The sequence below is a fragment of the Nicotiana sylvestris genome, chromosome 11 (assembly GCF_000393655.2).
Source record: "Nicotiana sylvestris chromosome 11, ASM39365v2, whole genome shotgun sequence".
In the NCBI taxonomy this organism is placed as follows: Eukaryota; Viridiplantae; Streptophyta; class Magnoliopsida; order Solanales; family Solanaceae; genus Nicotiana; species Nicotiana sylvestris.
The window spans coordinates 98624674-98642983 of NC_091067.1; the positions used below are offsets into that span (position 1 = coordinate 98624674).

The window sequence follows — 18310 nt, forward strand, 5'->3', positions numbered from 1 at the left end:
TACTTTATTTTTGTATTATAGATAGATTATTTTTGCATTTCAACAAATGAGTATTATATAAAAAATATTTTTTTTGTTTCAACAAAAAAAGTATTTTCTTTTCATGATGTAAAAAGGTATTTGTTTTTCAATAAAATGAGTACTTTATTTTCATGTTATAGAAAGAGTACTTTCATTTTCATAAAAAAAAGAGTATTTTCGTTTTAGTTATGGAGCATAAATTTTAACATTATTTTTGCATAAAAAAGTAAAGCAACACATTAGCTCCTTTGGGTTTGTGTAAATTTTTAGAAGAAAAATTAAATTCATTCAAGAAAATAGAGTCATGAAAACGTTGGGTATTTGGAGGTGGTAGGGGGAGGGGGCGAGCAAGGAAATATGGGGACTTGGGAGAAGGGGGTGAGAAGAGTAGCATAACAAATATTTTCCTAAAAAAATATTTTCTACTCTCTAACCAAACACTATAAAATATTTTCCGAAATTTTTTTTTCACTCACCAACCAAACAAGGGAAAATAAGTGATAAAACCACTCATTTTCCATGAAAACATTTTCTAGGAAAATATTTTTCTTCATACCAAACACACCCTTAATCATATTGATTTTCATATTTACATATAATGTACGTTGTAGACAATAAAGTTGTACTCCCTCGTTCCAATTTATGTGAACCTATTTCCTTTTTGGTTTGTATTCTACCCTTAATAAGAAATTTTTATAACCATACAAATACTTTGGACCCCTTTTTGATTTGTTTAGGATCACAAATTTTAAAATTCGTCATTTTTTCTTAAACTCTGTGTCCAATCAAACAGTGTCACATAAATTGGAATGGAGGGAGTAGTTACCTTTCAAGTAAGGTCCTTAAATTCCTGTTGTAGTTCCAAGTTATCTTTGGACATGAATTTTATTCGTAGAAAAAGGTGAAAACGATTATTTCACTAAATGTCTTTCTGAAAAAACTTAAATATGGACCGAAATTATCTGTTACTCTATTTCTTGCTTTTTTGCTACTTCACTCAGTGTGCTGAACCTTTTTGATTGCTTTTTGTGCTTCTCAACCCAACAAGCATCGAAATCACAAGATTTAACAAGACAAACCACTTATGAAGATATAGCAAGTGCAATACTCGGAAGAAACTCTTGTAGTTTTAACCAAGGAAATATGAAATGACCACAGGCACACCAGCAATTATTTTGTAACTCGAGGCATATTCTAACATCACAGTGGAGCATTATTTTAAAAAAAAATGAATTTTTTTATTATATTTGTCACTATCGATCCCTATTTGTAGTTAGGTAGTAAGACCAAATGACCTTGAAATTTGAATGAACTGGAGAAACAAAAAAACTCAAAAAACTACCAAGCGATAATGCTGCACGAGTCGCATAAAAGGAACATCTTGTACATGTTAAAGCGGTACTCGAGACTGTTTCTTTGATCTTATGCCAAAGACCTGGTGCTGGTTCTTTTGAAATCCCCCATATATCCTGCTTATTCACCAACAGAAGTATCATTGCCCTAGCATTTCTTGCGCAGAAAATCCAAAGTAGTTATCAAAGAAGTTTTGTGGTTCAAATATGAAGCAAGAAATGACATCTCTGAGCGTAATAACGCCAATGACTTCATCATCTTCCCCAGCTGTCACGTAGATCCTGTGAACCAACTTGGATGCAAGAGTGTCTATCACGTTACCAAGAGCTGAATCAAGCTTGCATGTTATTGGTGTAGAGACCTTTGTGGCATCATGAGTTGCCGAAGCAACTGTGTTCATGAAGCCCGTGACTGTCAGCTGCCTGCAATTGAGACGGGCAAAATTATGTATCAGTACACAAAGAAACAGAGAACATCTATGAGCCTGTGCAATAAAGGTCTAAGCATAAATTATCTTAGAAGAGATCAAATATTCAGATCCCAGAGGAAGAAGCAAGTTATCTATACCTGAAATTGGAGAAGAGTTCAGGCTTGAGTAACAAAAATCTGATGTCTCTTATGCTCACATTGCCAACTATCTTCCTCTTTGGCCCTTCTACAACTGGAAGTCCTCCAATATTGTTCTCTCTCATTTTCTTGAATGCTTCCAAAATCAGTTCATCATTTTGAACGCAAATAACCTGTGTGTATGTGGAAAGACAGAGACTTGGCATCACCAAACTTCTGTAATATCAGAAGAATATCTAAAAGTGAAAGGAGCTACAAATTGCTGACCTCATCAGGGGACATGTACGGGAGGCCAAGCTCTGATATAGGATGAGCAGAGATGCAGTCAAACCAATCCCTCCCTTTGCATCCTTCAAGACCCCGTATAACAGCCGATTGTGTTATGAAGTTCTTAAGGAATGGATTTCCTCTTTCAATCACCGGTACGTTCCGCATCCTATATTTTGATAGCAGCAGCAAGACACTCAACATAGAACTGTCTGTTGCTACTGGAACAAATGGTGCCCACCGATAGGATTTTATGATGGAGCTCACCTGCAAATAAAATTCGTGGACCTCGTCATGTGTATTCATGTCAAATTCTCTGAATACAGTTTAGTCTAGCTTCTGGTGTCCTCCAACTTGGTCATTTTATTTCATGTTTGAGAGTTTTTAAGGCTAGAAGACATATATATCTTAGACACAAACACCATGAAAAGGTAAAGTCTCTCTTGATCAATCAAACCGCTAGGGTGACTTGGAAGAAGCTTAAAGGCCAATCCTTTAGAAGGCCTGCTTACCTTCGTCGACTTAAAGGGTTCTTCTTGAAGGATAACCTTGTAGAAATCCTCACCCAACTTATCAGCTGCAGTTGGAGCATCCTTTCCTGCTCCTCGATCTGCAGCCACTCCACCTGCCACAGCTGCACCGACTGCAGCCACTGTTAGACCTGCAACTGCAGCAGGACCTGTTGCACCCAATGCCAGTGCTCCAAGAGCACCAACAGCACCTGCTCCAACTCCTGCCGCTGCTGCCGAACTTGCTGATAAGGCAGCCGCTGCTGCATCTGCGCCCTCCAGGACCCAAAGAACAATAGCTGAGTAATCTAGGATGCCTAAGTATCTTTCTCGCCAATCCTTACTATTCTGAGCAGCTGGATTCCTCACAGGAACTGATAGGATGTTGGATTCAGAAAGAATCTTGACAGCGTCGCCTATGGAAGTGTCCGCATCTATTTCAATCACTAGAATGAGGTGTAAGTTAGCCGTTTAGGATTCAGCACTGGACATCAAACTACTTAGTACAACAGTTTAAAAACTTATCTAATTTAGATACCTTTGCCTCCTGGGACTTGAGGGAAGGATGAAACTGGAATTTTTGCAAATGCATCAGTCAAAGTTTCCTGTAAATTACGGGGCAACTTCTTTCTGCTCTGGACCATCTCAAAGTAAGCATCATAATTTGCAAGTTTCGAAGTCTTTTCTGTTTTTGCTTGTGCCATTTACTTCAATACTCAAAGAAGACGTGGCTGTAAGATTCTATTCCTGAGTAGCAGCAATACAACCATCAGATCAATAAATTTTAAACAAGATAGCCACTAAAATCTCCTACCAGATCACTAAGGAAACTTCACTGCTGCACTTAATTGAAGGATCTCGTGACTCATCCGAAACCTATTACAAATGTTTGTAACCGTGTAGCCCCATGTCCCGAACATGTTTGGACTCGTAAGTAGCTATTCCACTTCCTTAAAAAGCCGATTTTCTGTACTAAAAGTTCATACTTGCTAATTAAGAATAACTCGTAAGATTATTTTTTGGAAACTAATGTTAACACTAAAATTTTCTGCTAGGTACCACCATCTCTGAGAGAAGCATCATAGCATAAAACAGTTTGTTCCTTTAATTTATGGTTGTACTATAAACGTGGGCGTATAGTCAGAGATTCTCTTTCGGAGTAGCTCCTGGCTCCCAACCATAATCAATTTGACTACTTAGAAATTGGACAGTTATCACAATTTATGCAGATTTTAATCCAGAAATTGTCGATGCATCGAGTATAGAATAGGTTTAGTACTAACGAAAACATTTGGACGAAATTATGTTCTGATATTAGTTCTCTTCCATTATTAAAAATATTTTTCAGCAAATCAGAAATAACAACTGCCTTATCACCTCTATTAAAACAATCTCAACTTTTATTTATAATACCTTTTATGCCTACTAATATTGCCAGTCTTTACGACTCGCCAGATTGCTACTGTTCTACTCTCACCTACCTAAAATGCTTCCTATAAAATGTTGGACTTTAAGCCATTGGGCTTTAAAGTAGAAGAAGTGTGAATTGGAAATGGAGGGAAATAAAATGGAGGGAAAATGAAAATTTGAAGAAGTGAACTTTTGCCTTGCACTTTGTCCCTCATTGGTGAGGGACAATCACATTTGTGTGCTTATATATAGATTCACTTCTTAAAGCTCTTAAAAGGAGTTGAAGAGAATGAACCCTCGCGCCGTCGTCGTCGCTCGCTTCGGCTTCGGCTTTCGGCTTCGGATTCGGATTCGGATTCGGAGAGCCTCTCTAGCCGCGGCAGGCCGCGTATTTTCTGAAAAGGCACCTTTCCAGACACCTCTTCTGATATTTGCCTATAAATTCTGAGGCAAGGCTGCATCTTCTTAACACGAAAAAAAAAACACTCCAGAACTTCTTTCTTTCTGAATATACTGCATCCTAATTCGCAGTCTCTCTCTCAAATTCATAAGTGTGATTTTGCTCCGTTCTTTGAGTTCGTTGGTATCCTGCAGTTTGTATTGCCACTGTTGCAGGAAGGTTTATTCCGTTTTATCCTGGGAGGATTTAATCCATTACCTTGGCAACGTGTGAGGGGGTTAAAATTCCTTAAGGACGCACAAGAAAAATTGTGGACTCGGAATATTTCTGATTCTTTACTATTTTATACATTTCTTTATTCTTCTAACAGTTTTCTGATTTTTGTTTTAACACAGTTACGCTCACAAGCTTAAGGAATTTTAATTTTACTAACGTTTCTGTGTTGATTATTAAACTGTTTTCTATATACTTTGTTAGAGACTAAATCCTTGTTGCTTTCTACTCCTATAATTGTTTCTGTCCGGTTTAAAGTACATAAAAATTTTGCCGGAATAATAAACGTACGGATTTGAAGTATATAAAAACTTCACCATTGTTACGTGTTCTATGTTTGGTTTGGTATTCAGTTTGAAGATATCAAAACTTCACTGATTTAACAAGTTCTGTATTGTTTTCAACTTTACAGAAATATGACGAATGAAAACCAAACTAATGGAAGTGTTGCGGGAACAGGTGCTACTGTTACGAGTGTTGTTGCCTCGTCAAGCCGTTCTACTCCTGCTCATGCTATGGCACCGGCAGAAAAACCCGGAAAGTTTTCCGGTATTGACTTCAAACGCTGGCAAATGAAGATGCTCTTCTATCTTACTACGTTGAGTTTGCAATGTTTCATCAAGGAGGATCCTCCGGTCATGGCTGAAAATACTCTGGATGATGAACGACTTGTTGTAACTGAAGCATGGAAACATTCTGATTTCTTGTGCAAAAACTACATATTGAGTTGTTTGGAAGATGGCTTGTACAATGTCTATAGTGTCATGGAAACTTCAAAAGCGTTATGGAATGCACTTGAGAAGAAGTACAAGACTGAGGATGCCGGACTTAAGAAGTTCGTGGCTGCAAGGTTTTTGGATTTCAAGATGATTGACACTAGGTCAGTCATAACCCAAGTCCAAGAATTACAAGCCATTGTGCATGACCTCCTTGCTGAAGGTATGACCCGAGTCAATAATTTTATTAATAAGATTTATCTTATTATTAATTATGAATTTGTTATTGAAGGTATGGTCATAAATGAGGCCTTTCAAGTCGCTGCTTTCATTGAAAAGTTACCTCCGTTGTGGAAGGATTTTAAGAACTATCTTAAACACAAGCGGAAGGAGATGACACTAGAAGACTTGATTGTTCGTTTGAGGATAGAAGAAGACAACAAAAATGCTGAAAAGAAGTCACGTGGAAACTCGACAATAATGGGGGCAAACGTTGTTGAGGAGGCGCCACAAAATAAGAAGAGGAAGAAGGCTTCCGGACCAAAGAATTACCCAAGCAAGAAAAAGTTCAAGGGTAATTGCCACAACTGTGGAAGATCTGGGCATAAGGCCGTGGATTGTCGTGCGCCCAAGAATGATAAGAAGAAAAAGAATCAAGCTAACATGGTTGAAGATGAAATGGAGGACTTATGTGTCATGTTGTCTGAATGCAATTTGGTAGGAAATCCAAAAGAATGGTGGATAGATTCTGGAGCCACCCGCCATGTTTGTGCTAACAAGGAGTTATTTTCTTCTTATGCCCCCGCAGGACCCAACGAGACAATCTTCATGGGAAATTCATCTACGGCCAAAATTGAAGGAGTTGGCAAGATTGCGTTGAAGATGACGTCGGGAAAAATAGTGACTCTAAATCAAGTCCTCCATGTTCCAGAAATTCGCAAGAATCTTGTGTCTACCTCACTTCTTGTCAAGAATGGATTCAAATGTATTTTTGTTTCTAATAGTGTTGTACTTAGTAAGAACGATGTATATGTAGGAAAAGGTTACCTAAATGAGGGCCTTTTTAAGCTAAATGTAATAGCAGTTCCTATCAATAAAGTGAATGTTTCTTCTTACTTACTTGAGTCAAACACTTTATGGCATTCGCGTTTAGGTCACGTAAACTTCAAAACATTGCGGAAGATGATAAATCTAGAAGTATTGCCAAAATTTGATTGCATTAATTCCAAATGTCAAATATGTGTGGAATCAAAGTATGCTAAGCATCCTTATAAGTCCGTTGAAAGGAATTCAAGTCCTTTAGACTTAATTCACACAGATATTTGCGACATGAAGTCAACACCATCTCGCGGTGGGAAAAAGTATTTTATTACTTTTATTGACGATAGCACGAGATACTGCTATGTTTATTTACTTAATAGTAAAGATGAGGCAATTGATGCTTTCAAGCAATACAAGAATGAAGTTGAAACGCAACTAAACAAAAAGATCAAAATGATAAGAAGTGATAGGGGTGACGAATATGAATCTCCTTTTGAAGAAATTTGTTTGGAAAATGGCATTATTCACCAAACAACTGCCCTTTACTCTCCACAATCTAATGGAATTGCGGAGAGGAAGAATCGAACATTGAAGGAGATGATGAATGCATTGCTAATAAGTTCTGGCTTACCACAGAACTTGTGGGGGAAGCTATACTTACAACTAACCGGATAATCAACCGTGTACCTCATAGTAAAACACAGTCCATTCCTTATGAAAAGTGGAAAGGAAGGAAGCCTAGCTTGAAATACTTCAAAGTGTGGGGGTGTTTAGCTAAGGTACAAGTTCCTAAACCTAAAAGGGTTAAGATAGGTCCAAAAACGGTTGATTGTGTGTTTATTGGATATGTAACCAATAGCAAGGCATATCGTTTTCTGGTTCATAAATCAGAAAATCCTGAGATTCACATTAATACGATAATAGAATCAGATAATGCTGAATTCTTTGAAACTATTTATCCGTATAAAAAGGAAAGTGAAGTGACCTGCCAAAAGTCAAAACGACCTCGGGAGGAAATAACAGATGGTATGCCTAATGAAGAAAATCCAAGAAGAAGTAAACGTCAAAGGATATCTACTTCATTCGGTCCAGATTTTCTGACTTTTCTGTTAGAAAATGAGCCTCGTACCTTCAAGGAAGCAATGTCTTCCTCAGAAGCACAATATTGGAAAGAAGCTGTCAATAGTGAAATAGAATCCATATTGAGCAACCATACTCGGGAATTGGTTGATCTTCCTCCGGGTAACAAAACGTTGGGTTCTAAATGGATTTTCAAGAAGAAAATGAAAGACGATGGTACTATTGACAAATACAAGGCAAGACTTGTTGTCAAAGGATTTAGACAACGAGAAGGTCTTGACTATTTTGACACATACTCGCCGGTAACAAGAATTACATCTATTCGGATGCTAATAGCGTTAGCCGCCTTGTATGGTCTTCAAATCCATCAAATGGATGTAAAAACAGCCTTCTTAAATGGTGATCTTGAGGAAGAAATTTACATGAACCAACCTGAAGGGTTTGTGGTTCCGGGAAAAGAAAAGAAGGTGTGTAGACTTGTTAAGTCTCTTTATGGACTAAAACAAGCACCCAAACAATGGCATGCGAAATTTGACCAAACAATGTTGTCAAATGGTTTTAAGATTAATGAATGTGATAAGTGTGTTTACATTAAGAACGTTCAAAATCATGTAGTCATTGTTTGCTTATATGTTGATGATATGCTAATAATGAGCAAAGACATTGCCGACATTCAAGCTACTAAGCGTATGCTTGCTAGTAAGTTTGATATGAAAGACTTAGGAGTTGCCGATGTAATTCTAGGAATTAAAATCCAGAGGACTCCTCAAGGTCTAGCTTTGTCTCAATCACATTACGTGAAAATGGTACTTGAAAAATTCAAACACTTGGAATTTAGAAGTGCAAGGACTCCAATTGACTTAAACCATCATCTTATGAAGAATAAAGGCGAAAGTACGTCTCAATTGGAGTATGCTCGTGTGTTGGGAAGTCTAATGTACATCATGAACTGTACACGACCCGATATAGCTTGTGCAATAAGTAAACTTAGTCGATTCACAAGTAATCCCAACAAGCATCACTGGGTGGCTATGAAACGAGTTCTGGGATATTTGGAGTATACCCAAGACTACGCTTTGCACTACAATAAATATCCTGCGGTTATTGAAGGATATAGTGATGCTAATTGGATAACCGGCTCATCAGAAACAAAGTCCACAAGTGGATATGTGTTTACTGTTGGTGGAGGAGCAGTATCTTGGAAGTCTTCCAAACAGACATGTATCGCTCGCTCTACAATGGAATCAGAGTTTATAGCATTGGATAAAGCCGGTGAAGAAGCTGAATGGCTTCGGAATTTTTTAGAAGACATTCCGTTCTGGCCAAAACCTTTGGCTCCTATTTGCATACATTGCGATAGTGAGGCTGCAATAGGACGGGCAGGGAGCGTTATGTATAACGGAAAGTCTCGTCATATACGACGAAGACATAATACCGTTAGACAACTACTTTCTAGTGGAATTATCACTATTGATTATGTAAGATCAAAGGATAATGTTGCGGATCCACTTACAAAAGGCTTAACTAGAGAGGGAGTTGAGAAATCATCCAAGGGAATGGGACTATGGCCGAGGACAAGTCAACATGGCGGTAACTCTACCTAGAATTTTGGATGTTCCGAGATCTAGGTTCAAGGAGCTCAAACAAAGTTGTGATTGACCGGTTCAACATTGTCAAAACAAAATCTTTGGTCCATTCTCGTGATGAAGACAATGTTCAGTAACAAGGATAGAACTTTACACGTTCTTTAATGATTACCTAAGTTTGATGAGGTATCTATCAAATAGTGTCAATCTAAAGGATTACACGTTTAGGAATCACCTACGTAAGTGTGAAGTGTAAGCCGCTTCAAGGAGAATTCTGTAAGGCCAATTCTCTACGCACTTATGAGACCAGGCGGTGTTCATGGCTAAAACGAACACAACAATGAGAACCAAAAGACGGTTAAGGGTTGGTTGTGTGGCATATGGCTGTCTAGGTATACACTAAAGTTCGACGGTTCAAAGATATCAAATCTACCGATTGACCGAGTATATCCGACATATGTTCACTACGGAAAGTTCAAAGGGAAACCTACTTATCCAGATGCAATTAATCCTTACTTGCAAAATCACATAGCTTTCATCTATGATCTTTCTTGATACAGCCATTCCCATTCATGTGGGGGATTGTTGGACTTTAAGCCATTGGGCTTTAAAGTAGAAGAAGTGTGAATTGGAAATGGAGGGAAATAAAATGGAGGGAAAATGAAAATTTGAAGAAGTGAACTTTTGTCTTGCACTTTGTCCCTCATTGGTGAGGGACAATCACATTTGTGTGCTTATATATAAATTCACTTCTTAAAGCTCTTAAAAGGAGTTGAAGAGAATGAACCCTCGCGCCGTCGTCGTCGCTCGCTCGGCTCGGCTTCGGCTTCGGCTTCGGCTTCGGCTTCGGCTTCGGCTTCGGCTTCGGCTTCGGCTTTGTTAAATGATCGATAAGATTATTTTTTGGACAAAATTTATTTAATTATTTAATAATTAATTAAATGCCAAATCACTGCTGAAACTACGCCAGAACCCTACTGAAAGTTCAGAGGGCCTCGCTGGCCGCGGTTCTGCCGCGACCGCGGTAGAATCGCGGCAGTCAGATTCAGAGAGCCTCTCTAGCCGCGGTTCTGCCGCGATCGCGGTAGAGCCGCGGCAGGCCGCGTATTTTCTGAAAAGGCACCTTTCCAGACACCTCTTTCTGATATTTGCCTATAAATTCTGAGGCAAGGCTGCATCTTCTTAACACGAAAAAAAAAACACTCCAGAACTTTCTTTCTGAATATACTGCATCCTAATTCGCAGTCTCTCTCTCAAATTCGTAAGTGTGATTTTGCTCCGTTCTTTGCGTTCGTTGGTATCCTGCAGTTTGTATTGCCACTGTTGCAGGAAAGTTTATTCCGTTTTATCCTGGGAGGATTTAATCCATTACCTTGGCAACGTGTGAGGGGGTTAAAATTCCTTAAGGACAACAACAACAACTACAACAACCCAGTGTAATCCCACAAGTGGGGTCTGGGGAGGGTAATATGTACGCAGACCTTACCTCTACCCCGAGAGGCAGAGAGGCTGTTTCCAGGAGACCCTCGGCTCAAAGAGGCAACAAGAGACACTATATTAGTACTATCAATAGACTCATAATAAAACAACATAAAATACCATAAAATCCATAACATAACATAAATACCATAAAATAACAAAGTAACAACAATATAAGAGATATAAGAAATACGAGAAAGATGTACGGTATTAATACACAACAGATAAAGCCCATCATCAGTAGTTGATCAATAACATCCTAAGACTAATTCCTAACTGGCTAGTCTCACTCTAGTGCGCTGTAGAAAAGACATCACAATTTCCCCTAACCTACAACCTTAATGCTCGATCTCCACAATTCCCTGTTTAGGGTCATGTCCTCAGTAACCCTAAGTCGCGCCATATCCTGCCTGATCACCTCTTCCCAATACTTCTTAGGTCTCCCTCTACCTCTCCTCGTACCCACCACCGCCAGTCGTTCACACCTTCTCACCGGTGCATCAGTGTTCCTCCTCTGAATGTGCCCGAACCATCTGAGTCTTGCTTCCCGCATCTTGTCCTCCATGGGGGCCACACCCACCTTCTCTCGAATATCTTCATTTCTAATCTTATCCTTCCTTGTATGCCCGCACATCCACCTCAACATCCTCATCTCTGCAACTTTCATCCTCTGGATGTGTGAGATCTTCACCGGCCAACACTCGGTCCCATACAACATAGCAGGCCTAACCACTGCCCTATAAAATTTACCTTTCAGTAACAGTGGCACTTTCTTGTCACACAGGACTCCCGTCGCTAACCTCCATTTCATCCTTCTAACAGTTTTCTGATTTTTGTTTTAACACAGTTACGCTTACATAAAATACTCCCGTTAATCCCAACTCAGATAACAAGTTTCTCTTTTGTGACGATCAGGATGTTCTAAACCATCCACTAATAATAATTTTTGTACTTCTTTTTCAGAACTTTCAAAAATTCAAATTCTTTAATCATTCCAACCAACCCCTTAATATAATCACCTTTTTCTATTAAGCTAACTAGCATGGACACCAACAACAACAACCCGGTAAAATCCCACCAAGTGGGGTCTGGGAGGCCTGGACACCACTGTTATAAAAAAAAAAAACTACCACTAGATCATGTTATAAATTTTAACCTTCTAATCAACTAAACACCATCACATAAAATAGGTAAAAAAAAAATTCCTTTATACTATCAAACACAGATGACGGAACACACCAAAAGCCGATATTCCTCACATCGACAGCAAAGTGAAAGGCCGAACAAAAAAAAACCCCCAAGGATTGAAGAGTTGGAGTAACAATTATATATATACTGATGGAAGAGGACTAGTTGAAGCGCACATAGAAGAACCCTAACCATAAATATATAAAAGAAAGAATACTTGTATTAAAGCTATGTACCTGTGCGCCTCTGCGATAGTTTAGCTTGAAAAATGGAAGATCCAAATAAACAGAGAATTCTGTACAGTTTGAAGGGATTAGAAGTGGAATTGATGGGTGTCTTTGTTGATGAGAAGAATAGCAAAAGTTAGTTACTTTTCTGGTTTTCGGTGGTGCTGCCATGTGTTATAGTTTAAACCCTCCACTTGTCACTGGATTTAGATTTTAGAGTGAGTGAATGATAACCTCCTTATAGTAATTTTGGTGTATCTAGAGGTCATCATACAGTACTACTTGCCTACTTTGCACCATAGGTGGATCTTAGAGCTAGCCGTTCATTTTCATCGGCTTATAGGCAAAATGAGATCATTTTATGTTCCATTTTGGGGTTGTATGGTTATTTTTCTTGATAAATATTTTTTTGAAAGATGAGTGATTTTATCATTTATCTTCTCATATTTAATTGATAACTTGCTCATCAACTTTGATTTATGATATGAATAGCTTAGTTTTGGTAAACAAATCACAATTACAGGTACCTGGGAGGTCGATGGAATGAACGGAATACGAACATTTAAGTATGTTACCCCCCAGGTTTTCGTACGTAAAAGTATGCCATAAGTAAATTGATAAAGCTCGGAAATGAGATATTACATCCAGCATTTTTTTACGTTAAAGTTTTGTCGTAAGTTAATCAACATAAGTTCGGGAATGGGATTATTTTGAAATTATAAGCATTATGCTACTTTAAACACGTGATGAGTAAATTCGTGAAGGAGAAAGGAGTAAGCAAATCAACTAAAATGAATTTCGTCAAATTCTGACATTTTGAGATAAAATACAGCCCGAGCTAAAATACCTGATAGTTATGGACTAGTACCATACAAGGTACTACATGGTCATGATAGCAAGGTGTATAAGGTGTGTTAAAATGTGTAGTATTATAAGTAATTTGAGATGATTCTTAATTATGTGGGTAATTAATTAATTATTGAATTAATGAAAGATTAATAAGTTGATTAAGAAGACGGGATAGAAATCTAAATAAGTTCAAGTGTTGTAACGTGGCAGCAAAAGGATCAATGAATTGTGACTCAAAAATTAGTATATTATGTGTCAATTCATAAGGAAGTGAGTCATTTCCATTTAGTAATGGATAGACACATATAACATGAGTCACATTATATCTAATTACAAAAGAAAAACGTGAGAACGTGAGCCATATCCATTCTTAAGATATATAACTCACAATTCCATTACCATATACATTCAAACATAATTGTTTGTATGTTACAAACATAGGTCACAACCGTAAGTCACATATGTAAGATAAAACCTTCAACAATTCAAATCAAAGTGAGATTTTGCAATTATAATGGAGTATGGTGCAATCTTTCTTAAGAATATCATACGAATTTTTTCCTATTTCGATTCGTCGTTACGTGTTGTCGCAATTGACATGTATTAAAGGGATTTTTAAGAGAATCGACTAAGGTATATTAAGGTTATCCCTTCTTTCTTTTGGCATGATCCATACGGTACAAATGAAACAAGCGAAATACACAACTTTCATAAATGACTCTATTCATAGAAATACTAGGAGTGTCTATATTTTTGATTCCCCATGTAAATTATTATTATATCTTCTGTTCATGGGTCTCAGAAAAATACGTATATGATAAAGTTTATCCGAAAGACATATTGATTTTTATGGCATTCCGAAAAAAATTTATTAACATATTTCTTATGCATTTCATGCATTTATACATGTACATTGACTCATCACCAGATGGTGTTATATACGCGTATTTATATGTATATATATGTATATGGGATATGGAAAAAGGTTACGGCGTTATATCGCACCACCACCTGATCAGCTGGTATACGTTGATGATTTTGCCCACAGTGGCCGAGATGATATGATGGGATGCCCTCAGAGGCTGATGATGTTATGAAACATGTACCTATGCATGACATGATATTCATACGCATATGCATGACACTATAAGTATTTTATGATTTACAAAGTTTTCCAGACTTACAGGTTGAGTTATGTACTCTATATTTCTTCCATGTTTGTTATGTACATATTTATGTGCCTTACATACTCGGTACATTATTCGTACTGACGTCCCTTTTGCCTGGGGACGCTGCGTTTCATGTCCGCAGGTCCCGATAAATAGGCCGAGAGCCATCCAAGTAGGTTATCAGCTCAGCGGAAGATGTTGATGTGCTCCATTTGCTTCGGAGTTGCTTTCTTGGTTAGTATGATTTAGACGTGTATTGTTTGGTATGGCAGAACTCTGTCCCGACCTTTATGAAAATTACGTATTCTTAGAGGCTTGTAGACAGATGTCATGTACGTAAGAGATTATATGGCCTTGTCGGCCTATATTCAGTGTACGAGTGGTTATTTTGGGCTTATAGGCCTGTATGTCTTATGTATAGATTGGTATTACATATTGTATTCTACCTATTTCACGGCAGCCTCTCCGGCTCAGTTATCTATGATAGTATGATACGAAAAGATACGTTATGTTGGTACTCGATTGAGTAAGGTACCGGGTGCCCGTCGCGGCCAATCGGTTTGGGTCGTGACATATGTGTTTGGTATGAAGGAAAATATTTTCCAATATTTTCATATTTGGTTGGCTTAAATATTTTGGAAAATATTTTTCTCATCAACTCATTTTTCTCCAATTGAAGGAAAATGTTTTCCTTATCAAGAGAAGGGAAAATATTTTACAAAACTCTTTTCCAACATTCTCTGCCCTATTCCTCATCCCCACCAACCCACCACCACCCACACTACCCACCCTACCCCTACCCCAACCCCCTCCTCACCCTGGCGCCACCCCTCACCCCAATCCTAAATAAAAATATTATTAATAGTATTTTCTTTTCATGTTATAGATAGATTTTTTTTCATTTCAACAAATGAGTATTTTCTTTATGATATAAAAAATATTTTTTTTATTTTAACAAAAAAAAAAGTAGTTTCTTTTCATGATATAGAAAATATATTTTCTTTCATTTGAACAAAAAGATTTTTTTCTTTTTATAATGTAGAAAAAGTATTTTCTTTCACTTCAAGAAAATGAGTATTTTCTTTTTATAATGTAGAAAAAGTATTTTCTTTTATTTTAACAAAATGTGTATTTTCTTTTCATGATATAGAATTTTATTTTTTTTCATTTCAACAAAATGAGTATTTTCTTTTCATGATTTAAAAAAAGTATTTTCTTTTATTCAATAAAATGAGTACTTTTTATTTTAATGTTGTAGCAAGAGTACTTTCTTTTTCAACCAAAAAAGAGTGTTTTTTTAGTTATGGACAACATTGTGTTTGCATAAAAAAGTAACGCAGCACATTAGTTCCTTTGGGTTTGTGTGAATTGTTAGAAGAATGATTAAATTCTTGAAAAAAATAAAGTTCAGAAAACGTTGGGTATTTTGGGGGGAGGGGGGCAAGGAAACATGTGAACTTGGGGAAGGGGTGAGGAGAGTAGCATAAAAAAAATATTTTCCACTCATCAACCAAACAAGGGAAAATAAGTAATAAAATCACTCATTTTCCATGAAAACATTTTCTAGGAAAATTTTTCCATGGAAAACATTTTCCTTCATACCAAACACACCCCATATCTACCCACTTTTCCCTCATTAAACTCATGCGGCTTTGCCCTTCTCTATAAATACGCTAAAAAATATTTTCCGAAAAAAGTTAGTGCTTGACTTGAATCTAAGCTAGCGTTTGGCCATAGATTCCCAAATTTGTTTTAAAAAATTTGATTTGGGTGAAGTTTGGTTTGAAGATAAAAAATTATTTGGACATAATTTTTCAAAACATACTTCACTTTTTTTTTTGAAAAAACATGAAATGTGATTTATAGTCATAAGTTTTAAAAACTATCAAAAATACCCAACAACTCTGAAGAAAATTCATATAAAACAAGGGAAACAAATGTGAAGAAAATTCATACAAAACAAATAAAATAAAAAATAAAAATTTTGCCTTAAAAATTTATTTGGGTTGACTTCGGTCAACGTTTTGAGAAAACATACCCAGATCGGTATTTTAATGATCCCGGTGGGTCCGTATTGTGATTTGGGACTTGGGCGTGTGCCCGGAATGGAATTCGAAGATCTCTAGATCGAGTTATCGCTTTTTTTGGAAATTTAAAAGTTTAAAGGCTTAATGACTTTGAAAGTTTGACTTTATTGCTATCGGTCCGTATTTTAGTTCCGAAATCTGGCATAGGTCCATTACTATATTTATGACTTATTTGTCACATTTGGTGAGAAACGGAGTTGGTTTGACGTGATTCTGACGCCCGGTTGTTAAAATAGGAGTTCATGAGTTTTCTTAAAATTTTCCTTTGATTTGGTGTTCAATTCATAGTTTTAGGTGTTATTTTGGTGATTTGATCATGTGAACAAGTTTATATGATATTTTTTGACTTGTGTGCATGTTTAGTTTGGAGCCCCGAGGGCTCGGGTGAGTTTCGAATAGGCTACGGAGTGAGTTTTGGACTTAGGAATGTGCTGGTGTGTTTCAGTTCTGGTGCAGTCAGACCTCCCAAGTGTGAGGTCAGGCTTCGCATTTGCGACCTCTGTTAGGTTTGCATTTGCGAGCAACTCCTCGCATTTACGAAGAGTAGCTGTGGCACCTCCAATTCGCATTTGCGAACAAGACTTTGCATTTGCAAAGTGGGGTTGGGAAGAGGTTTTTTGCATTTGCGATCATTTTGGTCGCATTTGTGGAGGGCACACTGTTCGCAATTGCAAACTATTCATCACAATTGCGATGACAACAGAAATGGGGAGACTTCGCAATTGCGACTGTTTCTTCGCATTCAGGTCGCAAATGCGACATCTGTGACAGGCAAAATAGCTGAAAAATGGGATTTTCTCTCATTCTTCAAATTTTCAAAACAAGAAAACCTTAGAGGCGATTTTCCCAAGAACCCTTCTTCCCCAATCCATTGGTAAGTGATTCTAACCTATATTCTTTCAATCTTTCATTACATTTCATAAGATTTCAACCTAAAATCTAGTATTTTCATGGTGGAAATTGGAGGTGTGGGTAGAATTAGGGATTTTTGTAAAATTGGGATTTAAACCTTAAATTGAGGTCGGATTTCAAAATAAATTATATAACTGGGCTCGAGGGTGAATGGGTAGTCCGGGTTTGGTCCGAATTTCAGCTTAGGACCAAGCGGGTCCGGGAGTTGGCTTTTATTGACTTTTTCAATAATGACCTAAATTGAATCTTTTGCAATCGTGGGTAGTTCCTAAGGCTTAATGTGAAATATTTGGTTGGTAATTTGCTAGATTCTATTGGTTCGGAGGCTTGTTTGAAAGGCAAAGCTGTGGTTGAGCTTTGAGTTGATTCTTGGAGCGAGGTAAGTATCATGGTTAACCTTGGCTTGAGGGATTAGGACTTGTTTGTCTATTTGCTACATGTTTAGATGTTGGGTACAATGTATATGTGAGGTGACGAGTACTTATGCGTTTGTGATGACCCGAAAGGTCATCACTTGTTTTAGAAATAAACTCTATGTTTCGAGGCCTTAAAAACCTCCTTTTTGTCTCACCTCGATTTGCATGTGCAGTCCGGGCATGTATCTGGAAAGCCATTATGCAAAAATTTGTGAAAAATAATGAATTTTGCTTTTAAATGAAGTTAGGTTGACTTCGGTCAATATTTTGGGTAAACGGACCCGGACCCGTGATTTGACGATCCTGAAGGGTCTGTAGGAAAATATGGGACTTGGACGTATGCCCGGAATCGAATTCCGAGGTCCCAAGCCCGAAAAATTAATTTTTAAAGAAAATTATTTTCTGGAATATATATGAGTTTTTGGAAATTTGAATGTTTTTGAAATTGATGGTATCGGGCCCGTATCTTGGTTTCTGAGCCCGGTACAAGTCTTATATGGCGTTTAGATTGAGCCTGTAAAATTTGGTAAGAAACGAACTCGAAATGATATGAATCGAACCCTCGGTTGTGAAAATTGAAACTTAAGTGTTCTTGAAATTTCTTTTTGATGCTAAATTCGTTTTAAAGGTGTTAATTTGGCGATTTGATCGCACGAATAAGTTCATATGATATTTTTGAGTAAGTATGCATGTTTGATTTGGATCCCCGAGGGCTCGGGTGAGTTTCGGATGGGTTTAAGGATGTTTTTAAACTTAGAAA

At 37.4% G+C, this 18310-nt stretch overlaps 1 protein-coding gene across 2 annotated transcripts; it reads right to left on the reverse strand.

Moving 5' to 3' along the window:
• Window positions 1-1211: 1211 nt before the first annotated feature.
• Window positions 1212-12352, reverse strand: LOC104217193 (SNF1-related protein kinase regulatory subunit gamma-1-like). 2 transcript variants are annotated; one of them, XM_070162750.1, is made up of 6 exons: window positions 12127-12352; window positions 3256-3464; window positions 2721-3163; window positions 2209-2475; window positions 1942-2114; window positions 1212-1796 (listed from the first exon to the last, which is right to left on the reverse strand). In XM_070162750.1, exons 2-6 carry the CDS (start codon window positions 3419-3421, stop codon window positions 1514-1516), a joined length of 1332 nt encoding a protein of 443 aa, XP_070018851.1. In that variant the 5' UTR covers window positions 3422-3464; window positions 12127-12352; the 3' UTR covers window positions 1212-1513. The 2 variants fall into 2 exon arrangements, with proteins under 2 accessions (XP_070018851.1, XP_070018852.1); XM_070162751.1 differs by having other exon boundaries at window positions 2721-3151; window positions 12127-12265.
• Between the last annotated feature and the right edge of the window lie 5958 nt (window positions 12353-18310).